General features: G+C 41.0%; 2 protein-coding genes across 3 annotated transcripts in view; one reads left to right on the plus strand and one right to left on the minus strand.

Annotated features, from left to right (window-relative positions):
- Window positions 1-953: 953 nt before the first annotated feature.
- Window positions 954-3,610, plus strand: SP8 (Sp8 transcription factor). Of its 2 annotated transcripts, none has more exons than XM_068549955.1 (2): window positions 954-1,069; window positions 2,069-3,610. In XM_068549955.1, exons 1-2 carry the CDS (start codon window positions 1,049-1,051, stop codon window positions 3,563-3,565), a joined length of 1,518 nt encoding a protein of 505 aa, XP_068406056.1. In that variant the 5' UTR covers window positions 954-1,048; the 3' UTR covers window positions 3,566-3,610. The 2 variants fall into 2 exon arrangements, with proteins under 2 accessions (XP_068406056.1, XP_068406057.1); XM_068549956.1 differs by lacking the exon at window positions 954-1,069 and adding an exon at window positions 1,259-1,452.
- Window positions 3,611-25,935: 22,325 nt separating this feature from the next.
- Window positions 25,936-27,021, minus strand: part of ABCB5 (ATP binding cassette subfamily B member 5) — a 112,541-nt gene continuing 111,455 nt past the window's right edge. The window contains 1 exon segment of the mRNA XM_068549803.1: window positions 25,936-26,133. Coding sequence (XP_068405904.1) covers window positions 25,936-26,133 — 198 coding nt within the window.

Raw genomic sequence — 27,021 nt, forward strand, 5'->3', positions numbered from 1 at the left:
AGAGCCAGGAAAGGAGAGGAAGGTATTAATACGATTTTCTTTTAAAATGTAGTGATAGTATCCATGAAATTAAGAAAAAAAAAATCACTCAAGATTTGAGCTCCAGGAAACCAGAGGAAGTTGGCGACAGTGATAGCGTTTGTGAATATTTATTTATTCAGCCTCACTCAACTTCGCAGTTTCACTCTTCAAATCGCCATGTCTCTCTTTTACGTATGTGCACTTTACTGCACTGTTCCCGTTCTCCACCCCCAGTTCTGTGGCACAGACACACACAAGCACACACGATTCCCCCCTTCTCTCTCACACATTCACACAGCCTTCGTCTCTCCCACATCAAGCGGACACACACTCATCCGCCCTCCCCCCCTTTTCACACACCCATATTCACACTCCTTCCTCTCCCCCCACACCAAACACACTCAGACACCACCTCCCCCGCCCACGCACACTTTACTGCACTGTCCCTCTTCTCTCCCGAGGTTTGTCACTCACAGTTACACTACACTCACACCCTTCTCCTCAACACTTTACTGGTCCGTCCCTCTTACCCCCCTTTGTCACACATGCAGCTAAACTGTCACTCACAACCCCCTCTCCCTCTCTGCACTGTCCCTCCCCTCCCCCCGTCACTGTTACACTGCCATACTCTTGCCCCCAACCTCCCCCCATCCCATCCCTCAGTCTGCACTGTCTTCTTCTCAGCTTGGTCACACTCGTACACAGTTACACTGTTATACACACACACAACCGCTTTGCAACACACACGCAGTCACCCACGCCGCTCCCGCTCCAAACACCACCCCCCCACCCCCCCGAGGCGGCCGGCGGCGGCGCCGATGACCTCACGGCGCGCGCGCGGCGCGGCCCGGCGAGGCCGCAGATTGGCTGGCCGCGCCTCCGCGGCACTTCAAAGCCGGAGAGGGAGCTACAATTGTGGTGGAATGGGCGGAACTGATCATTGTATTGCACACCTCTAAAAAAAACACTGCCTCTGATTTATCAATATAAAAAAGATCCTCTGAGAGGAGGAGGGCACTTTTCTGTGATGGCAACTTCACTTCTAGGGGTGAGTCTCAGGATTTTCTCTTGCTGGTTTAATTAGTTTCCTTTTATTGCCGATCGGAGGGGGTTAAAGTCGCCCCGGCCAGGCCACGGGCTATCAGTCTCTATTGAGAGCCTTTTTTCCCCCTTTAAATACAAGTGAGTTTGGAGAAAAGAAACAGGGGGAGAGGGGGGCAGAGTCACTTTTTTCAGAGCAGGAAAAGGTTCGAAGGGCATTTAGACAAGCCACCTCGCAGCGCCCGGCCTCTCCCCGCCCGGGAGACGTGCGCCCAGCCCATTTTACGTGCGACGATTTCGGGGGTAAAGAGAGCAAGTTTTTCCTCCTGGGCAAACTGCAGATCTTCCCTCTTCCCCTTAGAAAATTCCGCAGCCCGCCTTGTCTTGCAGGTACGTTGAACCCGTCTCTCCCTCTCTTTCTCTTTTTTACTATTGTAGACTTTTTTTTTTTTTTTTTTTAAAGAAAATCAGGAAGAGCGAGCCAGCCCTATAGTTTGACGTCTTTTGGCCTGGGAGAAACAACCCAGGATGGGTTTCTGGGGACCGGAACAGGATTTTCAAAGCTCTTCTGTGGATTACAGGGGTAGCGCTCTTAAAAGCAATCCAATGGTTTTTCCCCAGGCTTCTCCGCAAAGGAATCTTCCTTCCTCCCCAATCTGGACTTTTTGCTTGCTTGTTTGTTTCGAAGTGCCTGGGGCCTTGTGTGCACAAGAGTGTTGTTTTAGCTGAGAATACTTGTCAAACTCTTCTTTAGCATGGCGCTTTGCTCCCGAATCAGACGCCGGCAGCCAAACTTGTCCCCTCCCGTAGAGTAGGAAGCAGCCGGGCGCCGGGGCTGTTGGGGGAGCCAGGTGAGTTGGTGGCGCCGCGCCGCAGCGAGAAATGGGGTGCAGTGGGGCGTTTTGGAGGCTACCGGAGGACTGATGCACATTTCCTTCCTCCCTCCCCCACCGGCCCTTTGCCCACCTCCCCTCCCCCACTCCTTCTCCTCTCCTCCTTCTCTCAGGAAGAACCGAGGTTGGGATCGACTCCTTTGGCCATGCTTGCTGCTACCTGTAATAAGATCGGCAGCCCCAGCCCGTCTCCCTCCTCCCTCTCGGACAGCTCATCTTCCTTCGGCAAAGGCTTCCACCCCTGGAAACGTTCCTCGTCCTCCTCCTCCGGCAGCTGCAACGTAGTGGGCTCCAGTCTCTCGAGCTTCGGCGTGTCGGGCCCCTCCAGGAACGGCGGCTCGTCCTCGGCCGCGGCGGCTGCCGCGGCGGCTGCGGCTGCGGCTGCGGCCCTGGTGACCGACTCGTTCAGCTGCGGCGGCTCGCCGGGCTCTAGCGCCTTCTCCCTAACCTCCAGCAGCGCCGCCGCCGCCGCCGCGGCAGCCGCCGCCGCCGCCTCGAGCTCTCCCTTCGCAAACGACTACTCGGTGTTCCAGGCCCCTGGCGTGTCGGGGGGCGGCGGCGGCGGGGGCGGCGGCGGCGGCGGCTCCTCGGCGCACTCGCAGGACGGCTCCCACCAGCCAGTGTTCATCTCCAAGGTGCACACCTCTGTGGACGGACTGCAGGGCATCTACCCGCGCGTGGGCATGGCGCACCCATACGAGTCGTGGTTCAAGCCCTCGCACCCCGGCCTGGGCGCCGCCGGCGACGTGGGCTCGGCCGGCGCCTCCAGCTGGTGGGACGTGGGCGCGGGCTGGATCGACGTGCAGAACCCGAACGGCGCGGCGGCGCTGCCCGGCTCGCTGCACCCCGCCGCCGGGGGGCTCCAAACCTCGCTGCACTCGCCGCTCGGAGGCTACAACTCGGATTACTCAGGCCTGAGCCACTCAGCCTTCAGCAGCGGCGCTTCTTCACACCTGCTCAGCCCCGCCGGGCAGCACCTCATGGACGGCTTCAAGCCGGTGCTGCCCGGCTCCTACCCGGACTCGGCCCCGTCGCCGCTGGCCGGAGCTGGGGGCTCCATGCTGAGCGCGGGGCCGTCTGCGCCGCTGGGGGGCTCCCCGCGCTCTTCCGCCCGCCGCTACTCCGGCCGTGCCACCTGCGACTGCCCCAACTGCCAGGAGGCGGAGCGGCTGGGCCCGGCCGGGGCGAGCCTGCGGCGCAAGGGCCTGCACAGCTGTCACATCCCGGGCTGCGGCAAGGTGTACGGCAAGACGTCGCACCTCAAGGCGCACCTGCGCTGGCACACGGGCGAGCGGCCCTTCGTGTGCAACTGGCTCTTCTGCGGCAAGCGCTTCACGCGCTCCGACGAGCTGCAGCGGCACCTGCGGACCCACACCGGCGAGAAGCGCTTCGCCTGTCCGGTCTGCAACAAGCGCTTCATGCGCAGCGACCACCTCAGCAAGCACGTGAAGACGCACAGCGGCGGCGGCGGCGGCTCGGCGGGGTCAGGCAGCGGCGGCAAGAAGGGCAGCGACACCGACAGCGAGCACAGCGCCGCGGGCAGCCCGCCCTGCCACTCCCCGGAGCTGCTGCAGCCCCCCGAGCCCGGGCACCGCAACGGCCTGGAGTGACGCGCACCCCGCCCCTGCCCCTCTCGCCTTCCCCCTCCCACCTTGGTCCGCTTGGGCCCTGTGGGTCCTGGCCTCAGTTCCAGCCTCTCTACACTGCACCCTGCTCACTCTCTCTGTCTCTTTCTGTCCGTGTCCCTCTCTCTTTTAACTCCCTCTGTGACAACTTTGTAAAGGGAATGTGGACATGTAAGTAACACGCGTTGCTTTCCTGGGCCCTGGCTGTCTCTCTCCACCGGGTGACACTGTCGGAGCCCAGTACAGCCCGAGCCAGCGCCTCGCCGGGCCTTTAATTCTGGTCCTCTCCTCCTCGTCCTCCCTCCGCCATCCCCAGCTTTGACGGGCACATCTTTTAGAGGAAAGCGGCCACTGGAGGTAGAGCTGGACCGATCCAGTGCCTGGGAGACCGGGGGCCTCCGCACGGGCGGTAACAACTAGGTTGAGCAAGGTTGAGCGGCGCCGTGGGGAGGGCGAGGCAGTAGGCCCACCCATGGCCGCCCCCCGCCCCCCCGGGCTAGCCGCCGACTTGGTACCAGAACCTCAGTCTCGGGCGTCTAGGCTGCGGAGCGCCCTGCCGCGCTGCTGCCTGTCCTGAGCAGAGCCGTCGGGAGCCCATCTGGCGGCACCGAGACCAGAGTTTCCTAGTTTAGCTCTCCGACGTCAGCTCTGCCTCCTTTTCTTTGTTCCCTGGGGTGGAACCGAAGCAAGTTTCAGCTAAGGGCAGTCTTGGTGAATCGGTGCAGCAGCCTTCTTTTATCTTTATAACTTTTTTTTTTAACAAACAAACAAAAAACTAAAGAAAAAAAAAACCAGCCTCCTTCCATTTGGTTTCCCTTCTAGATAGCTTTTCCTCTAGCAGTGAGCAAGTCTTTCTCTCGAAACTTTGCTAATATTGATCCCAAAGTTATTTTGATCGCATTAACTTAACTTATGGTTTGGGGGTGGGGGTGAGGGTAGGTGTCTTTTTCTTATGCAAAAATACCCCTTTCCGGTGAGACCAGATTAACTATCTCCGTGTTTGTCCTTTTCTACCTCGTTTTCACCACTCCCGAGCATAATCTTTTTTTTTTTTTTTTTTTTTTTTTGGTAGTCTAGCCGTCAATTTGTATAGTAACCATTTCTGTAAATTTTTGCAATTCGTTGAAGATTCTTAGTGTTAAACTTTTTTTGTGTGTGTGATTCAAACTTATAAAGAAGTGAAGAAGCTATCGTTTATTTCAGACGAGGCTGTAGTTTAAATGCCAAAAGGGAAAATAGAAAAAAAAAATTTGTAAGATATATCTGAACCTAATGGTTTGTACAACTGGAGAATCGTTCTAGATTAGGTATCAATTAACTATAACTCCACCAGTGTATGGGTGCGAGGTGCAGTTGTCCAGGAGACGATTTTGTATAGTATTTTTCTTGTACATTACTTCCAGTAAATATTTGAAAATATATTGAAGTAAACTTTTTTTTTTGTCACAAGAAAATATTAAGAGTTATTCTTGCAGTTCTGATGAGCTGCAGGTTTTTTGAACTCACTTCTGGAGGTGCAGAGCCACAAACGCACTTTCCGGGCCTAGTTTTGCTCGAGTATGAATTTAGATAGGTATCAAACTGTAACTAAGACAATATTTGATAAATGTGGGATGACACTTAATTTAATGGAGCATGTACTTATTTGCATTTGCTGGCAGTTCAGGCATAGTTAAAGTGAGAGTTCTCCTATATTTCATAAAAACTGGGTCTGCCAAAACCCATGTGTTAAATAAATTGTCCAAGTGAATCTCAACTAATTTTGGCCTTTGTGTATTTCCTGAAGGTAATATTGTTAACTGTTAATAAACACTCCTGACACTACATTTAAATGTTTGCAGATTCTGCAAACTAATTGCTCATTGTAATGTTGAAATAATTTGGATATTTCACATTGAAATGAAAAGCCTTTCTCTGGAACATTTTAGACTTGCATTTTAAATGCATGAAATGTAATTGATTTATTTGTAATATTTTAAATGGTATTAATAAACTCAGATAAAAGACTAGGTCAGTTAATTTGTATTTTTTTTCCTTTTTAAACTATGGACATTTGCATTTATCTTCAGTTAAATGTCTAATTTAAACAAAATATAATCCTGTTTGTGGTAATATTTAAATAATTGCCTTTAAGATATTACTTAGATGGAATGCTATATTTGGCGAAGCTGTGTTTTCTCTATTTACCAAGATAAAGACTGTAGTGTCTCAGAAATGTAATTAATTATTTACCAGTAGATATAGCTCCAAGCATCAGGATTTACTGACCTCTTAAAATTTGTACAAAGTCACCAAACAATTCAAAGAAATTTCTCTGTTCTGCTTTCTTCTCACTCTCCAGAAGGATTCAGGTTGTTGGCCATTGATTGCATTTGGTATTTAAAACGCCAAGTCTTACACTAGAAGATCAATACATCTAAAATAAAAACATGGGTTTGGGGATAACTTGTTGTTAGGGGGTGGAGGAGGTCAGGCTAACAAAAGCTGGTTTTTGGCATTCCATGTCTTAGCTAAAGATTATGTAGAGGTAAATATCAGTAGTAGATTCCTGTTGAAATGAGTTATCTGTTCTTTTAAAGTCTCTAAACAGCCACCAAAGAAAAGGAAGGTTAAACCTTAATCTATCTACTGGGCTATTGTTCATAGGTGTCAATGATGCCAATAAAAAAATATTGTCTTGTTATGTCTGAGTGCATTTAAGCAATGGGTGTTCCTTGAGCCATACTTTGAAACATAAAATACTTTAAATGTTGATTGCTGTTTTATCAAACTATTTCACTATTAGATTAATATTATTATTTTGAAACAAACTGAATAAAAAGTTAGAGTGTTCAGATTCTTATAAGTTTAGCTTCTTTCTTTCCGTTTGCATTCCCCCACCCTAAGTTCAGTCTTGGTGTGCATCTTGAACTGAAAATTTTCCAATGAAATTTATATAAAGTCTTTATGATCCATAGAAACGGAAGTGAAAATAGAATGCTATAAATACTGTAAATTCAGAAGAAAAAAACAATTAGGGATAAAATATTTTAGAATAATGCAGTTTGTGCCCAAGTAGCAGAGTGCCTTAATCCTGTTGCCTATGCTGATGTTTGAGACTTCCAATCCCTATGGTTTTAGGCAAGCAAGTTAGCTCTGATTCTTTGCTATACTATAGCTCTAAATAATGGTTTTAAAAAGTAAAATAGTCTCTTTCGTCACTTTCTTCCTAGGAATCACACACACAACACAATTTAAGTGTTGCTTTTTTATTGAAAGTTGCAGAGCTGAGGGATTCGGAGAAAACAGTTCTGAATGAGTTAAATGTAGTGGCAGGTAAGCAGAAAGCTTGGTACATTTATAATATCAGTTTTATTATACACAGAATCACATTTGATTTACGAAGTGGGTGATGACAAGGAGAGATATTGTCTGGAAGAAGATTTCTTTGGGGTGGATGAACGGGGACAGATTTTTCTGTAGCATAGATGTTCAAACTTTCACTTTCTTCCTTTGGCTCCTCCTCTCTGTTCTACCTTTGGTTTATTTTGTACTGTTGGTTATTGAGCAGTATTTCTAGATTCATTTCCTGCAGGGTGGGCAGGGTTCCCTTTTGGGGATGAACATCTTTTTGGAGGATAGAGGATGAAGTGCAAAATTGTGGTTTCTTCCTGCTTTATCTGTGCTAAAGCACCTCTTAGCAGTGCCTGCAGGCTCACTCAAATGAAGCCAAAGTCTTGGTCTCACTTTGAACCAAGGGACAAGCTTCCAGTCTTACAGATCAAGGTAGAGTTAAACTAGTTGTTGACCCAGAGGTCAGGCCAGCATATATCAGTCCACCCTCTGGAGACTAGAATAGGGCTGCAGCTCAGTCCCGCTTTTCTGTTAACCTGTCTCATTTTGTCCCCAAACTTGAGTGTTTCTTCCTTATCCTGCTTTTTCCTGTTCTGGTTCAACTTCTTTTTGGATGATGTCTTTTGCTTAGGGACGTGACTGTGATTTGTAAAGGTTGGGCTATCAACAAAAATATTTTAGGCTAAAACTTAATTTAAGCAAATGTGATGAGTTTTCCTCATCCCTCTCCTATAACAACTGATATTAGAAAAAGTTCCTGGATGGGTTTGCCCTTCTTCCACTGTCCTCTTAACTCCAATCTTGGTATAACTTCTCAACTGGGGTTCCCGTGGGGACAGAATGCTGAAATTAAAAATTAAAGACAAGCACGTGATGAGACTGGACTCCTGGGCGGACAGATCGATAATCCTGCCATCAACATTTTCATCTCCCCGTGGATCTTTTGGATTGATTATTGAATGGAATGTTACAGAAGGCCACTGGAGGAATTTTTTAAACAAATATTTTACTTTAGAGGATTAGCTCAAAGGTCAGAGGATCTTTTAGGCTGGTAAGGTAGGAACTTCAGAGAAAAAAAGTGGATTTGATTATTCTCTGGTTGCCTAAAATGGTAGAGATGAATATTATAATGAAAGAAGTTCTACATTTTGCTCAATTTTTCATACAAATAGCCTCAAAGAGGGGTTAATTTGATGCAGGTATTTTGAATAAACTGGGGCTTTTAATTTCCTGCTGCCTTTTGCTGCTTCTGTCCAAACAGGCAGGAATTATTATTTCTCCCTACACCCCTAAGAAAAACTCAGGTATGATCAAGTCTCCTCTCTCTCTCTCTTTTAAAAATATGGTTTCTATAGTTGTTTGCTTCCCCCCCACCCCTTTCTTTAAAAAAATGCCCCAGCAGATTAATTCTATCACTGTCTTTAAAGAAAATCGTATTAAGGGATCAACAGGAATGAAGTGTACTCATTTTTAAGTTAGGACTGTAGTTCTGGGTGGCATCCTTTGAAGACTTTGCTCGATATACAATTGTTGCTGTTGTTTAAAAAGTAAGATTCAGAATTTGCTTTCGCCCTATTTATTCCCTGCTTCCGGATTAAAGGAAAGCCGATAATTCCTTGCTGTCCTGGGCTCCAGCGGCTGAGGTTTAAGGGGATGCGCGTCAGTGGCCATCTCTTTAAGTTCGCTGTATTCCCTGCGCGCAGAAGTGTTGATTTGCTTGGGGGCGGGGGTGGGGTGGTGGAATCTATTTTTTTTCGTCCCTGGGCGCGTGTTTAATTTAATTTAATTTTCTGCGGAGTCTCCTGGCGGAAGCAGCCTTATACATTTTACTTTGGTTCCTAATGACAGTCGCGGCTTCTAGAGCGCTAGAGACAGCGAGGAGAGCTGGTGGGGCGTGGGGAGTGACTGAGAACAAGAAATAAAGCGCCCGCTCAAAACTGCCGCTTTTCATGGTGTTCTTTCAAGTCCATCTTATTGGGGCTTCTCTTAAGCCCACTCCTTAACTTTACTCCTCGGACAAGCATTTCCTGCTGCGCAGGAGGGAAAGGTGGAGGCGCCCTCTGCATCCCTTGTGGGGTTCGAGGCGGAGATCTGGGCTGCCCAAAGTTCCCCTCATTCTCTGTTTCAATGAGTTCAAGGGTAGGTTTTGAGCCCAGGAGAATTTCCCAGCCTTTCTAAACGCTACCTCCCCTTTCCTCTCCCTTCTCGACGTGCCGGCTGCTCTCAAAATGACCCTCCGAGACCCCCGGGAAGAGTTCGGAGGAGGCGAGGCGCGTCGTCCGCCCCAGGGTTGCAGTGAAGGGTGGGGCGGCAGTCGGGTCTACCCGCGAGCCCCTGTCCCCTCCCGCAGCCCCCCTCGTGCTGCTGGCCGAGCCGCCCCGCGCGGCGCCAGCGCACACAAAGGCGTCGCGGCCGCCTCCGCCCGCTGCGCGGACTGCGAGCGCCACCACGTGCCCCGCGCCCGCGCTGCAGCGCGCCCGCCGCAGGCGACACCAGCCCGAGCAGCCCGCGCTTCCCGGAGCCTCTCTGGCTCCACCAAACCCACCGTGGGAATCGCCGCGTTGAGCCTCCCCCGCGCTCACCTCCCAGCTCAAAAGACACTCGGGCCGGATAGGGAGGGGGGATTCCCTTCCCTTCTTTTTCTCTCCGTATCCCCAAGCATCCTTCCGGGGCCCTTGGCCATCCGAGCGCCTGGACCCTGGGGCCTCTGTCCCACCCTATCCTGGGGTGACAGGCCAAGTGCTGCGTCCTGCCGGTGCCACCCGGGCCTGCCGCGGCGTGGACGGGCCGAGGTGGTTCTTCCCGAACTTGTTGGATATTTCTCTCTTGGCTTTAGCAGCGACTGTTCTCTTTTCTTGGCCAAATTACTTTGTTCACTCCCACCCGCCTCCTCCCCCTTTCCTCCCCCGTGGCGGTTCAACAAACTGCAGCGTCCTCCGTCGGCAGGAAGTGTTCTTCTTGTCATTTTATTATGGGTTTGCCAGGAACTTGTGCACCTTTTCTCACACTGTTATCTTAAGGGAAGCAAAGTCAAGTCTGATTGGCTGTGATTTTTTATTTCAGGAATTAAAAGAACAGTTTAGCTACTTAAGGGACTATCTAGGGGAGAATCTTACCGATAGGTAGATATAGACATATAACCACTGTACCTGTTGAACAGAACTCAACTTGTCTTTACCAAGTTGTACCTAAAACCCAACAACCTCTCTTGGGCTTTCTTCCCTTCCCTTCTTGCCCCTCCACCCTTCGGGCAGCTGGATATTTGGGGAGCGCTAGCCACATCCTCCAGGCCCCGTATTTTGGTGACATCTGAAGGAAGGGGAGGATGGATCAATCTCTCGGAAAGAGTACCGTACTCCCTTTAAAGATCTTTACTTTGAGAAAGTACCTGCCGCTCCCTGGGGGGGCCTGAGCAACAGGCCCCAGGAAACCTCTCCCTGCCCCTGACTCTCTTAGGCGCCTCTAGGACTTGGGCCTTCTGGTCTTGAAAGCTCATCGTGCAGGTTTGGATCTATGGGTTCCACTTTGTACGCTCTAGATATGCCAGGGATTCAACTTGGCATGTATTTTGGGTTATGCATGCACCGTCTATACGCGTTTAAGGCACCCTGTGATGTGCTGCAGTATAAGCAGCTTCCTCAGTACTCAAGAGTCCTCAGAGCTGCACACCTGCGTGTGATATGGCTCCAGCCATTCCCGCTTGTGGTTAAATCCACGGGCTCCACTGACCCCAATCCCAGTAACAGGGAAGGGAGGGGAATGGCCTATCTGGTCTGCAGTGAGGGCTTTGCGCGCCAAGCCCCTGGAGCCTCCCAGTAGAAGCAGTCTGGCCTCCTGGAGCTGCAGGATATATTTGACACATCCACCTCCGGAGCCTCCATCACCCTCCCCCCTCAAACCAGCCGGTGACGAGACCCCCACCTCCACCCCTCTCTCCAGGGTCCGGAAAGCCGGGAAGCGCTGGAATGTCGCGTTCTCTCACCCTATTGTGCCTAGGTGTTGCAAACCACTGGAGGACAGAGCTTCGGGCTTTGATCTCATGTCCCGGTCATTCTTTAGCACAGAGGGGTGAGTTTAAATTAAATTTCTTTCTCTGCTGATAAGTTCTAATGGGCCCCAGAAGGTGAATAATTATGCAGTAACATTTCATGGGTTGTTGGAGTGGGAATTCCCACTGCGCTGTCACCAGGAACAGCATTTCCCCTGTACCTCAATGCTAAATGAAGCTTCACAAGTAAGCTACAAGCGTCTTTCAAAATCTACGTGTGGATAATCCTTCCCTGCCCTCACCTTTCTTGCCCCCCGCAAAGAAGTTTGGTGTCACTTTTTAAATTTAAGTTTTATTCGTGGCTTAAAAATACTTTAAAAATCTCTACTAAAGGATCTTATGTCTGAGGGTAAAAAATTTTTGCTTTGATGATTAAATATGCATTCCTATCAAGACAAAGTACACATTGATGAAAGCGGAGGCCGCATTTTCCTGGAAAAAGGCAGACAAGCCACCTGGGATTTGCCACCAAATACCTGGACTTAGTCTTGCTATCTCTCTTCACTTATTTTAGTGAATTAGTGCTTTTTTGCTTGCTTCCTGAGAAAAAGGGTCAAGACCTGGAACTGCTGCAATTAGTGTTCTGAACCTACCTGGTTTGCAGTTCAGAAACGTACTTTCTATGGGGGAGGGGGAGGCTAAAAACCATAATGCATTGCTGCTTCATTCAAAATAGCCATCTACCTATTTGAAAATGTGGGCTTCTTTAAGATTTTGATTTATATTTAGTTTCCCCCTAAGATAGATAAGAAACAGCATCAACAGTTTGAATATTTAAATGGATCACGACATTTTGACAGACATTTTAAAATCAGACTCTTAGCTTAAATCAAAGAAATCTAAATTTGTAATTTAAAAGCACAGGGGAACTCTTTATAGTTTTCTTCTTTAAAGAAAATCCTTTATACATCAGTGTTTCATTGCTTAGCGTTTTCCTTGTTTACTTTTCTTCCCTTTAAATTTCTTCCTTTAAATGAACTGAGCTCCCACAAGTTTTAAGATTTCTAAATCAACACATAGAAACTGGAGCCTGCTTATCAAGTTTTCACTCCTCTCTTGGCAACTAATTTGAAAGGGCCCAAACAATGAGTTGATTTACATTATGCTCATTTCACCCTGTACTCCATGCGAATGTTGGAAAAAAACCTCAATACTTAAAGATGTTTAAAAAAAAAAAAAACAAACCTCAATACTTTATCTAGGGTTATCTTTACATCTTTGAGGCGACCGATCCTCCCAGCTTTAAGTTTTTTAGCCACTCCATTTTAAGCACTGAAATAGAAGAAGTAGATGTCGTGCCCTCTGCCTCCCCCAGAGTTCAGGTGATTGTCTAGTTCAACTGAAAATAAGGGATTTGTACTGCCCAATTTTGCACCCAATTTAATGTCCCTAATTATTCAGGTACCCTATCATCAGGTTTCCCATCATTTCAGGAAGTTTTGTGCACATTCTTCTTCAATGCTTCATTTCTCTCTTACATACCTGTCCCTTATTTGTTTGTTTGTTTGTTTTGTTGTTTTTATAAGCACTTTCCCCTTTCAATTAAACAAACAATGGCCTTTGTAAGGGAGGGGGAACCTAGTAGGTAGAAATGAATTTAAGTTATTCACATTGATTTAGTGAATGAATATTATCAAGTTATACATACTCTAACAGAATTTGACTACAGATAATATGAAGTCTCAGTTTAAGAGAAAATAATCATTTTTATAACATTAAATTCTATTTCTCCCAAACTTTAAGAAAATAAGGTTCTTGTAGGTGACAATTCAGTAGCCTTTGTACTATGAGGCAAACTAAGTTTTGCTCTTTCTCCCAGTAAATATTTGGTTTAAAACTGTAGTGGTTAAGTAGAGGACTGTACACATATATTTCCTATGCCCTCAATAGTGACATATTTTAGTTTATTATCACAATTGAATGTTGTAATAGTAATGAATAGAAAGCAGTAAAACAATCTTGTAAATATTTTGGCAACAGAACATTATATATTCTTCAGTTGCATACACTTTGTAGAAAGCATATGATATAATTTATTTAGTATATGGTGTAATGATTAAATGTGAACATACTTTGCTTAGTGACATGTTCATTTGAATGTTTTAATACGTATACCAGGAAAATCAGAATCAGTGAAGTGTTCCATTCTTAAAATTCACCTGTTGTTTTGCAGAGAAAATTTTAGTTTCAAAAGAGGGGTATAATAGTGATCCCTGTTGTAGAGGAATGGCATTTATGTCTGTGAAGTGGTTTAGAATGACTTATTACTTTATACTCCAAAAGAAGTAGCATTTTTTACTTCATTTTTTTAAAGTAAAGTTTTCATTTTGGAATAATTTTAGATTTACAGAAAAGTTGTAAAAATAGTATAGTGAGCTCTAGTAGTTTTCTCTGTTATTAACATCTTACATTATGATGGTATATTTGTCAAACCCAGGAAATCAATACTGGTATATAATTTTTTAAAATAAAGAATTAAAGGCAACAAATGTTGCACTGCACATCAGTCAATGGTAGACTGCAGCTTAGGAAAATGCTGACTTCTTTTTGCTCAACTTCTTATAGCCAACTTGCCTATGCAGAGGCTATGTACTACATTAGCAAGTTATGTAGAAAGCTATTCCTCAGGAAGGTTTTTAAAATATAGTGTCTTAGAATAAAAAGTTTTTTATTTCTTTCATAGTTAATTAAAATCTAAGAAAACATATCTAGTTCAGTTTTCATTTTTTATTTTATGTATGGAAGCATCAGATTAAATTTTGAATGGTTGACAGTTTCACTTAAAATTATCAAAAATTTATTCTTAGCAATGTTCTACTTGTAGCCTAGACCTATTTTTTGTTCTACAATTTAAAATGACTTATTTACTCATTATTATTGTACTACAAAATACAAATAATCTAATGATTCTATTTATTTCCTCCATATTTTTCAAGTTAAATTTTAGGATCATTTTTACTAAGGAACTGAGTTTGTCAGAATATAGAAAGCTTTAAAACTCAATGGTCGAGTCTTTTTTTTTTTTTTTTAAGCACAAATAAATGTGTCTCTACACTCCATGGAGCAATACACTTGCATGGGTCTTTGTCTCGTTTAAGTGAGATTATAAGGAGTTTCAGAAAAAAGGAAAGTATCCTTTATTTAAAATGTATTTTCACTCTACATAGAGTTGTTGGATAAAACACAGGATACGCAGTTACATTTGAATTTTAGATAAACAACAAATAATTTTTTTTAGCATGAGTATGCCCCATGCAATATTTGGGATGTAATTACACTAAACGTGATTTGATGTTTTTTTTTTTAAATTCAGATTTAACTGGACGTCCTGATTTTTCATTTTTTTTTTCATTTTTTGAATGAAATTCATGCATCTATAAGGACAAATCTAAAAATAAAAGGCAATATACAAACAAAGTAACTCATGCCTGTTCATGAACATGCTAAGGATAGCATGCTGTACTATTTAAAAGGGAAATGCAAGACATAATGAAGTTAAAAGTTACTTGTTACCTGTAGGGTGAAAATATAAAATTGATTTTCCTATCACTCTTTTCTGTTTCTTATTTTTCAGCTTGTTTGGCTTCAATCTGGGCTTTACACTTTTAGAATGCTAGTACTACCCTGCCGTACTAAGAAACTACATTTTTCTAGCTTTCAAGAAAGTAATATTATACTGATGTGTGCACTCTTCTTTCTAATATTAATGCTATAAAAAAGGAGGTTTCTAAAAAATCACCCTAATTTCTATTCATTAGTTTCATGCAGTTAAGACCCTATACTGAAGTTTTGCTCTTGCAAATTCCATTCCCTAGATACTTTACACTACCCCCGGTTTAATTGCTCTTACTTAAACTGCATAAATGTGGATTCCTATATTTCCAGAAGTCATGTATAAGTTGTAGTAGCAGTACTGCATATGAAATTCAGTTGCCAGGTATTCCATCGATTACAACTAAATAACCAGAAGTTAAAGTTCTTTATACCAGGAGAGTTTGTTTTTCCTTTTGTGCAAGTAGTGCTATATAAGACATAAAGGTAATAGCTACTTATTTATTCATGACATTTTCCCAAGAAGCAATCCATTATCCTAATGTAACAGTTTTCTTTCTTGTGATTCATTTATACTATTAATTTAATTTTTCTAACAATTTCCTACCTTTTGATAATTATTGTTTGTGATTATCCCCAGAAATAATGAATAAAATTCTGTGTAGCTTAGACACAGAATAAGAAGTGAGGGGGAGAATGAACCTGGCATCTGAGGTTTATCCATCTTGCTTTCACACAGCTCAAAGGGTAAGTAAAAACAATATTAACAGGCCTTGTATGCCAATCAGATAAATAATTAAGAACAATACAGGCAGTCTTTTATCCATAAACAGGGAATTTATCAAAAACCCAGGCCTTAAAGGTAGCTGCTTTTACCAGGCAATACACCTATTACTGTAAGGGTCCAGAAGATACAGGTAAGTGGGAAGTGTAGGAAAATTTATTTTGGAGGCTGCCTTGATGGTAGCACTCCCTGAAAATTAAATTGTAAACAACTTTCCACAAACTGCCCTACTTTTTTTCCCCACTTTACTTTGTTTTATAAAACTAATCAGATATTCATTTGGATTAATAAATATTTTTAAAAATGTAATTACCTCTGTGAATTTTAAGGGGGGCCTTCACATACAAATGCAAATTTGTCAACTCATAACACCTCCATCCTCATCCAAAGACTTTCCATTTCAACAGAAGTTTTAAACTTCATTTTTTTGGAGACTATTAGATGCTCACTGAAGATATCCTAGAAAGTACAAGGAATTGTGAAGAAGCAGAGAAAACAGATAACCTTAAAGCCACTTCTGAGATACAACAATTATGTCTTATCTTTTTTCCAAGTGACTTTTTTCTTACACGTATGTACAAGAGTATAACCTACGTTTTTCTCATTAATATTAAAATAAATTCCCCCCACTATTAAAAATTATCTGCAAACACAATTTAAAATGGTTATGGACCTCATATATCAAAATTTTACTGCTTCCCCAATACTGGGCATTTAGCTGTTTCCAAATGATTGAACATCCTTTTGCATGACTTTTTGTTCTAATTTCTGGTTATTTCCTTAGGATGCTAAAAGAGGAGGGAATTCTTGAGGGATAAGAACATTTTAATAAGATTTTTTTAAGAAATTCACGTTCTTTTATTTATTTATTTATTTATGACTGTGTTGAGTCTTCGTTTCTGTGCGAGGGCTTTCTCTAGTTGCGGCAAGTGGGGACCACTCTTCATCGCGGTGCGCGGGCCTCTCACCATCGCGGCCTCTCTTGTTGCGGAGCACAGGCTCCAGACGCGCAGGCTCAGTCAGTAATTGTGGCTCACGGGCCCAGTCGCTCCGCGGCATGTGGGATCCTCCCAGACCAGGGCTCGAACCCGTGTCCCCTGCATTGGCAGGCAGACTCTCAACCACTGCGCCACCAGGGAAGCCCGATAAGAACATTTTAAAGGCTCTAGATAGGGATGACCAGATTACTGTCCCTTTAGCAGTTTATACTTCAGGAAACAGCAGTTGAAAGAACCAGCCTTAAGTGCACTGAATTCTTTGTTCACTTAATAAGGAAGAAATGAATCTCATTATTGCTTTAAGTTATATATTTTAGATTCCTAACCTTTTCTTCCACATCTTTATTTGCTATTTTTATTCCCTCTTTTGTGAATTGTCCTTCCATGGTTATGACCTTTTGAATGAGGGTCCACTTGGTTGCAAAATCAAGCAGATGATCTGGGCCAATGGAGAACATTGCGGGGAAAGAGAGTGCTGGCTCTGGAAGCAGAAACTCCTTTTAAGGCTTTGCACCATACAGTTCCAGTAAACTGAAACCTGCAGGTCAGTTTCCATTTGTTAGTACCAGATTAATTACAGTAAGTGGGCAAAATGGAACATAATATGTGCTATCATTTTACAAAAGAATTTTGGGAAACAATCTGTTGTATTTCCCAACTGAGAGTGGACACCACTGTCACATGGTACTAAATATAGATTCACTTGAACATGTTAGCTGTAACTGGTTGAAAAGTTAAAAAAAAAAAAAAGATTCAATCAATGAGTCTATAGGATACCCCCCAAAAATGACTTATGATTTTTATAGTTTACTTTTTTAACTGAATTAGCCAGATGTTTTGGCCTCTGGCTGCATGAAGCCACAGAGTTGACCTTTAAAGAGAGTTAATTCATTCATGGCCACCATACATAATGAGTCTGATTTGAATCAGCTGTCTTAGCGGGACGAAAAGATCAGTTTTAAAATGTTGATATTTTATGACCGTTGGAGAAATAATGTCCAAGAGTAAAGTTAGGTCTACTTAATCACTAATTAATTCTAAGTTTTTAAAAAAGTTTTTACATAATTCTACATAATTAAGTTATTCTTTAACAAGCTTGAAGTAATACCTGCATGACATATTCATTAGCCCTTGAAAGGAATGCTGAAATACAGCCACTAAAGAGGCTCTCACTCTTGAATTGTTGGGAGAAGAGAAGGAAGAAGAGGGTAAGTAGATTGGACATATATCATATCTCTAATATAGCCTCAGCTTGTAGTAGAGTTAACTGTATCTCAGAGTGGTATTTTAAATGATACATTTGCTGTTGTTCAAAAATTTTTAAAAACAAGTCAACAGCCTACTTTGTGTTCAGTACTTTGGGTTAAAAATAAGCCTTAAGCATGATCATGAATCACAGTCATAATTTGAGAACTTACTTATAATTGTAAAACAGAAGTAAAATATTTCTTGTGTTCTTTCTTTAAGGAAAAAATGACCATTTGAAAAAATAAAAATCACCCCATCATTCTGACCTTATGACTCTAAAATTAACTATTTAAAAATTTATATGTAGGCATTATAGCATTATAATTTTAACATGCTCAAAGTGTGTTAAAATAACTTAAACCTTGGTCTGTGAGTGTGTATGTACTTACTCGGAATTAAGCCCAATCTATTTTGATCTAAAATTGTTACAAGGGGACAGAGGTTAATTTAGTTTGTCCTCCAAATAAAGTTACTTGATTATTAAGTAAATTTAAATATTCTATTGTGTATAACAAGCTAATAGAGCTCACTGATGTTGCTAAATAGACTTTTGTAAAAGTAACTGCTGCTCTTTCTTCTTTTAACTATATATAGGAAATACTGAATACACCAAAAAAAAAAAAAAAAAAAAAAAAGGATACAAGAGCCTATGCCTTTTTAAAACTATACTACAGCAAAGAAAATAAGTTAACACTTATTAGACTTCATTAATTATTCTATCCATGCTCAGGTTTACAACTTTTATTTATGAATCCTATATTTAAAGTGGCTGGTTTTGGAGATAGTTTTTTGGTTTTTGTTTTTTAATTCTGGTCTAGAACAATGGTTCTCAATTTTGTTGTTGTTGTTAATAAACCCCTTTGAGAATTTGATGCAGGCTATAGATCTTAATTTAAGAATATGCTAATCTCAAATCAACACCTCTCTGACACCTATAAATAGACTTAAGACTTAGAGCTAGAGGTGTACTGTTGAGTCCTTAGTTTGTATGCTCTACTAAAATGTTACACATTTTAGAAGAATTTTACCTGAGTAAATCAAAGAAAGTGTCTTTTATCTTTGGCTTTGTAATCTACCTTGGTAAAAATGAATGTGGAGAAACGAGAAAGGTTAACTCTTTTCTGACGAGACTGGAGTTTCTGTGAAGATTCCAGTATTCACTTAAGGAGCAACTTGAAATACCTAACATCAGTGAAGAACCATGGGAGTGTTGTCCTTCACATTTCAGAAGTTAAAGATTAAAATTTTGTGATGTTTTGTACTTCTCTTGCTTGTTCTGTGTATGCTGGGTTCCGAATGTTTCGTCTAGGTTAATGTCATAGGCCTTCCATCAATATGGAAATAGAGGGAATTTTATAGTCCGTCATTAAATATCCCATTTTAAAATAATTTTATTACTGAAGCAGTATTTATTGTACAGTATTTGGAAAGTCGTTCTTATGAACAGGAGACTCAGTATAGTTGAGCAAACCTGAACCACTTTTGATGGCTCCACCTTAGCCAATACATTACCCAATGCATATGTTACTACCTTTTTTTTTTAGTTGCAACATTTGTAAATCTGTCTTAGTTTTTGCATAACATAGCTATCAAGATCTTTTTTATCTTAGGCAAAGAGAGGAATGATGCATCAGCAAGTGGGCTGCAAATGGAACAAAAGAGTTATGATAAACACCCTGAAAATAAGATAGCAGGGGTGATTCAAGAGTGAGAGAAACAATCTATGTAGATCTCAAGGTCTAATCTTCCTCTACACTTGTGAGTGTGTGTGTCTGAAGGTAGAGAAAACGGAACATTTGTGGGGAAAATGTGCTAGTGCCAGAGCAGCTATATTTCTAACCCTTCCAAATTGTAATTGGGCTGTGTATGAGAATTTTTTTCAGAGTGCGGGTAGGCAGAAAAAAAAAATCCAGCTTCACATCAGAATGTTAACCAAAGAGGAACCGTGCACCTTTGTATTTTTGCAGTGTAAGGAGGAGGCACAGTGCAAGTTGTTTTCTATGTAAATAATTAAAAAGTACTACTTTACCATTTCCAGTTCCATCTTAGAGGGCTAATGGGTTAGTTGAGTGTGGGTTATAGAGTCAGATTTTCTGAGCTGAATCCTCATTCTGTCACTTCCTTGGTGTTTGACCTTGGGAAGATTCCTTAATTACTCTGTGCCTCAGTTTCCCCATTTGGTAAAATTTGAATAAAAGAATGAATCTTACTGTCAGTAAGTTAATGCCTATAAGGCTCAATCGTAGTGCCTGATAGATGAGTGCTCAGTGTGAACTTAATTTTATAAGTTCTATATAAAAACTATATATTGGATATAAAAACTAGAACTTATAAATCTAGCTTATTTTATATTATTGATCTTATTATTGCTACTACTAATGACAGGAACATTTCATTTTATAATAGAAAGCATTCTCTTTGTTACTTTGGAGGTTTTTTTTTTTTTTTTTTTCCCTTTCTCCATCCTTGGGAGCCCTGTTGACCTTGCTCTTATTTGGTGACCCCCTCTTGCTCCTGCTTTCCTTTGGTGTCCTGTACATACCATCCTGTGAGAGCCAGGCTTTTCCTTTTTGGCTTATATGTTGCTCTTAACCTATCTCTCTCAAGGGATTTAGCTCTAGGAAACTGAGGACTAAAGGAATTTATGAAACTAATGTAGGCAAAGGTGTAATTCTGCTTTACCTGGGGCCATGGAAGTAAGAATTTTACATTTAAATTTGTACACCTTTTTTAGGTTTTCTGAGGATTTGATGGTAGAATATTTTTTCCTTCCAATCCTAAGCTGATTGCTTGAGTGTATTTCATTCTTTATTGTTTGAGTATTTTCAAATAGGTTTTTCTTCTTTCTCTAGTTCATTCTTTCTCTTGCTCTCTCTCTTTCTTTTTTGCTTTACAATTGTCCAGAATGTTCTGGTAATTTAACAACTTCAACTCTTTTTCTAGAATCTCTTCTTGACTTTCAACTGGGGAGAAAATATTTTAGCCATGTATTACATTACTGGATTGTAGTAAAGTTGATGATCAAACAAAATACCTCCATTCAATAGCAAATTTTACTTGGCTTATAAAGAATAGCATTCCATCATTTACTACATCTACAAAAACACAGATCAGTTTACAAGACCATTCTTTCCCTCAGTTTAATAATGCAGCAGTGATTGCATTCATTTATAGAATTTCACACCTAATTGTCTAACTTTTGCTTTTCTGAAATCTCAATAAACAGATCCTCAAGCAGTTTAAAAAGTAAAACATTTTAGTAGGATTAAATTGGACCTTGATAATTAAGTATAAATCATTAAGAAAACATGCCTAACAAACACAATTACATTGGTGATGCTTTTCAGCATATTTCCATAGACATTATAATCACAGATACTATGCTTTTGTCTAAGAAGTGTGACTCTTTCAAAAATTTTTTAGCTTGGAATTCTCATATTTCTACAATTTTACCTGGGTAAAAAGTGTCCAAATCCACGACACTTATACACGTAAGTAAGCACAAAAGGAAAAACATATCTTGTAACTTGGGCTGGATTCAATCTTGTTTCAGCAGTGTGGTTGTAGAGAATATTTTTAGGGTGTGGCTTGTTAATTTTATTAGACCACGTAACTGCTGCCAAAACTTTTCTTTGATCCTCACATTGATATACTCCTGTGAGCAATGACTGTACTCTCAGTTTGGCTAGCCATCTTCCTGAATAAATTGTGGACAGAAGTACTTGGTGCTATGATGGAGACTGTGGGCTCTGGAGTTAGATAACGCTGTGAATCCCAAAGCCCAGGCCTCAACAAATTACTTAATTCCCTTAAGCTTCAGTTTTCTTCTCTTTAAAGAAAGATAATGTTAATATTTGTCATTATAGGCGTTGATATAAGGACTAAAGAGACAATGTACATAAAGTGCTTATCCCATGCCTTTGTGAAAAATTTCACACAAAAAAATTAGCTCTGATTAGAAGCAGTAGTTTAAAATGGTTTTAGGAAAATTCAGAAGTATACTGAGTCAGAAGTATGTGAAAGCTCATATATTTACAGTATTAAGGATGCTATTTTTCCTTGCTAATGCATAAAGCATTTTAGTGGAAAGAGAAGAAGGTTAAGAAAGTAGAACTTAGTATAAACTTCTATTTAATAAATCTAGTCTCAGGATAAAAGCGAATACCAGCAACAGCAGAATCCAGTAGCAAAAGTGAAGGGAGAAAGACAAATGCATTCCAAATCTTTGCCTAGCAATGAGGATGGGTAGCATGTTGCAATGGTAATAGCACAGGGCTTGGAGGCAAGATTTGTGAATTTTTGCTCTCTCATCAACATATAATGGTGATGTTCGATTGGATGTTTTCAGGGTTCTTTTTGAGATTTATTCAGTGGAAATCTAAGAAAAATTGTCTTTTCTTTTCAATGGAATAGAAGTTTGAATGCTTTGTAGTAGGCTGGGCCTCCCAAAGATGTCCACATGTCAAAAGGGTCTTTGCAGATGTGATTAAGAATCTTGAGATGGGAAAATTATCCTGGATTCCCTACGTGGGCCCAATGTAATCACAAGGGTCCTTATAAGAGTAAGAGAGGAAGGACAAAAGCAGAGAGAGATGGAGGTATGATGAAGGAATCAGATATCCTCAGGATGCTTGCTGAGGAACATGGGAAAAGAACAAGGAATAGATTTTTCTCTAGAGCCCTCAGAGACTGATTTTAGACTTTTGTCCTCTAGAACTATAGGATAATAAATGTGTGTTGTTTTAATCCACTAAGTTTGTGGTAATTTGTTATAGCAGCAATAGAAAAGTAATACAGGCTTTATCAGTGTGGTTTTGCTAAAAGGTGGCAAGCTGTGTTACTTGAGGTACTATGTAGACATTTGATGATCCATGCACTTTTTTTTATAATTATGGCTTTTAAATGAGCTTTTTAATTTCTGTTTTATTACTTCCAATTTTCCCAGTTTCTTCCCTTCACGAGTTCTTATGAGTGAACTTTCCAGTCAACCTATGATTCCACTTCAGTAGCCCTCTGGGAATAAGAGCTCAAATTAGAACAATGAATACACAGGTGGACACTAACAGGAAACATTTTCATATAATAGGTCATATGCAAAGCACGCTATACGTACGATGAAACTGACACATTGAGTAGGCTAAAAACCAGGTTGTTAGCTATGACCTAAGTTGACTTAACATAAAAACACACCACAGCTTGTTTTAAGGAATGATAAGATATAAGGTAGGTTGGTTGGGTTAGTTATAAAAGAGGTGTGACATAGTGGTTTATTTCTTTTTGTTAATATCTGTGCCTTATCCTTGCTACATTGGTTCAGTTCCACTGGTACCCTCATTGGTGTTTCAATTATTTTAAGACTCAGTGAACAGCCCTCCCTCCCAGGAAGGAAGGGTGGTGCAAAGGACAAGATGTGGGGATGACTGAGAGCTACTACAACATACTAACATTTAAAGGATGACTCTGATGGATCCTGACCTCCCTGGTCCGCTGCCTTCACTATATTTAGGACTTTCTAGGCCAGGTATTTAGAGGTTCTCCTGTACCCGCCCCACTGCCCACCTTCCCCTGCCCACACCACCCACTCCCCCGCAACCGGTGCTTCATTTTTGTCTCCTGTAACATATCCAAGCCCAAAGGTCAAGTAGAAGCGGAGGGCAAGAGTGCTTGGACAAGTTTGGATTGAGGTCAGCCTAAATGAGTATTAGGCTATGAATCATGACAGCAGAAGTCAGTGTTTTCCTGAGACCAGGAGGTCCTCAAGACTAGTGAATGCCTAGTAATATAGTTAGAAGCCTTGTGGGAAATTAGGCCCACAAGGATCTAAAAGGGATTTGGCAAGGTACACTCAACTGCCAAATTATTTCAAAATTAAATAAATTAAACCAACTCAATCACTATGATAAAAGACTATAATTAATTAAATTAAAATTAAAGTTAGTTAAAGTAAAATTAAAATTGCATGTGAGTGGAAAGAAAACATTTTTATGGACTTAGGCTAGTCTAGAATAAAAGCTAACCATACAGTGGGTCACCAGTGATGGATAATACCCGTGACAAAGGGATGGCAATATGCGACTGTTGAAGCAAAAACAATTTGCAGCCCACCAGCTCATCTTTTCAGTAAAATATAAGCCTCATTTTTGTATCAATAAAGCGACCTGCTATGAGAGACGTCCTTCTGAGCTGAGTCACCTAGTATTTATTTAATATCTACAATATCTAAGGCACTATAAGAAGATAATGCTGAATCAGCTAAATGTGCTGATTTGGTGCCCTGAATAATGCAGCATTCATTACTTACAGCCCTTACGTAAATATCAAGTTGGGAACTATAAACCTAAACATATTTTTTTTCTAAACATATTATTATTTAATAATTAATTTATAAGAGCTTTAAGGAGTGATTTAAAATTTAAAACCTAGACTTAAATCTGCTAAAGTACCTTTTCATTCCATTTTTTTTAAGATAAAAATCTCAGTTCCTAACTTAGCTTCTTTTCCAGTTATAGAATACCCCGATCTAAGAAAAAGTATACGGGTTAAAAAGTCAGACTTACAAAACTGATAAGGTATGTGTAAATGGTAGTTCATTTTGAAAAAATCTCTACAAGTATTCCTAAAATCCTGACCTCACTGAAGTAATTCCATAGCTGGCTGGAATAATTTTGGGGATGGGGTGCCTTGGTTCTATTAAAACTAGTGTTCTAAATAAAATGATATATTTTAAAACCATTTTAAGAACAGTACAGCAATTTTAAACTTTTAAACTGTGGCAGTCCCTAAAAGCAGCTGGCCTCTACTTATTTTCTGCCTTCATCAGCTGGTAACCCCACAGATCCTTGTATACTATCTGGGACCCTAATTCTCAGCATGGTTGCTTGTTCCCATGAAGGCAGTGACTTTAAGAGAATGCTGCTTCTGGAGCATCCTTTAAAATCTTTTGAAATAAAAATGCAAATAAAAAATTAGACAGGGCTATTAATTAGAAAGGAAAGTGTTTCCCTGACATCTGTAGGTATGACGGTAGGATTGCTATGGATAGGCTCAAGGGGAAAGTAGGCATTGTAGGTATTTGCTAATCTAGGAGGCATTACAGACTTGGAGCCTGGGCTGCTCCTGCTCTGAGGAATTAAGCATATCCATATCATATTGCCCTTTCCCTCCTTCCCACCCTACTCTGGAAAGAGAAAACACCAAGGGCTCTACAGCCACACATAGCAAAGGGGCCACAGGCTTTCAGTGCCAATGCTTTTAAACAATAATCTGGTTCTCAATCCCCCAAGCCTATTTTTATTTTGCATTTTCTAAAAAGTGGCATAAGACACAAATGGTTTTAATTTTTTTCACAAGATTTCAGATTACTGGCAGAGGGTACTTTAGAGAGGCTGGTTGTAAATATCACTGTAAATGGAAGAAAATACAATTAAGAATGGAGATAAATCATTAGATGAAATTACATATTTAAGTAAATGGAAAACATGATTCAGTTTACCAATATTGTTATTTACATAGAATTTAAAAATCATACATATATTACATAAAATAAAGTACATATAAAGTTTAAACAAATTACTTGATTGAATAATAATAGAGAGAGGCATTTAAAAATTTTCATCCGTAATAAAAGTAGCTCTTATTTTAAGTAAATAAGTGTTCATATACAGGTAAGCTTGTTACTTATTCGGCCAAACCGAAAGCTTGGAATAATGGAATCTTCAGAATGGACCATGTAAGGCATTTCACTTACTGAAGTGGAAGATAACTACCTAATTCTGCCAGAAATTTTACATTGTAATTCTCCCTATCCCCCTGACAAAGGAATATAATGGAATTTTGGGAAACAGTGGATATCCACTGAAAGAAGCATTGAGAGATATTATGAGAGAACGTCCTATGGTCTGGAGTAAAGGACTACCTCAAAGTACTCTAATTTGCTACAAAATTTGGGAAGTTCCAAATTAAAATCATTCTCCCTGCAATGCCACAGGCCCAACTACATCTTACTCCCTCTTTGCTAAAATCTTTTAACTTAGTTGACTGGGTAATTTTTCCCTCTGGGAATATATTCCCAATTTTATAGCGGAAGTTGAAAGGAAAATATTCACTTTGCAGCAAATTGCTTTATAAGCAAATGTGCTTCTTCTAAAGTGAGGGATACAGGGATTATCTCACTTAAATGAATTTAGTAATTTTTGTTTCCTTTTAAAAATCTGAAGGGAAGATGGTGTGTAAACAGAACATGTCTGTACTTGAATAGCATGATTCTATTGATACATGCAATAAAGGAGATCAAAGCATGCCAAATAATTACTAAGTAATTCCTAATTCCTACTAATTACTAATTATTCTTTGCATTACACAAAGATCAAAATATGTGTTAACTCCAACAGCTTCACTGCACTGACTGTGCATTTACTAATTTAAAATATATGTCTCAATTTCTCAGGAGCTCTTGATGAGCTCCTTGTTCCTTTATTTTTCCATTGTGCAGAACCACTATCAAATCTGCATTCTGTATTGTGGAGAGTCTGTGAGCCACCACTAGGCACGTCCTCCCCTTACTGGCCTTATCAAGGGCATGCTGAACCACCTGGAAGAGAGAAGAACCTGTGATTGCTACCTTGGGTTAAATGCTAATAAACTTGCACAAGCCAAATTAATTAAGGTAATCTAATAACATTCATTGTGTATTTGCTTATCTCCAAGGAAACTACCCTACTTTGTGAAATACCCTACTCAATAGAAATCTAGAAATAGTAATTATAGACACATTAAGTAAGAATTTTAATTGGAAGAGCTTTCATGACAATGAATAAAAATTAGATGGTTATTTGTGTGTAAGTAAGTGGTTCCAAAGTCAAAGCCGGAAAGTAGTATTTCCATACCCAAGTGGAATTGTCTAATTTACTTACTTCATTTCTTCTCACAGATTTATTTTTTTATTTGTTTGTGTTGGTTTTTTTCTTCTTTTTTTTTTAGTATTTAGTTGTAAAACTGTCCTGGCTAAAACAGCATCTCAGCTACAATGAGGTTATAATGCTGTATAAGAGAAATGAGGGAATTCCCTGGCGCTCCAGTGGTTAGGACTCTGCGCTTCCACTGCAGGGGGCATGGGTTCAGTCCCTGGTTGGGGAACTAAGATCCTGCATGCCATGAAGCACGGCCAAAAACAAAACAACAACAACAAAAAAGAAATGAAAGTGGAGGGTGAAAACCAATATTGGCTGAGTATATAAAATATTCCAATGATGGATATTTCATTTAAATCCTTTCAGTAACTCTGTGAGGATTATTTTCATTTCCCTGATGAGTAAACCAAGATTTGAAAAGTCCAGGTCCCTTGACCTAGGTCACACTGCTAGTAACTGATGAATCCAGGATTACAGCCCAAATATGTCTGGTTCCAAAAGTCCCATTTTTTTCTTTCATAACACACTGGCTCCTTGGAAATCAAGAATGATAATCATCTACAAATAGC

The sequence above is a fragment of the Eschrichtius robustus genome, chromosome 8 (genome assembly GCF_028021215.1).
Source record: "Eschrichtius robustus isolate mEscRob2 chromosome 8, mEscRob2.pri, whole genome shotgun sequence".
Taxonomy (NCBI): Eukaryota; Metazoa; Chordata; class Mammalia; order Artiodactyla; family Eschrichtiidae; genus Eschrichtius; species Eschrichtius robustus.

Excerpts from the sequence above, each read along its gene's own strand:
- SP8 (XM_068549955.1), top strand. The coding sequence starts at position 1,049 with ATGGCAACTTCACTTCTAGGG. Across the intron at positions 1,070-2,068 it reads TGGCAACTTCACTTCTAGGG|GAAGAACCGAGGTTGGGATC; the intron begins GTGAGTCTCAGG and ends TCCTTCTCTCAG.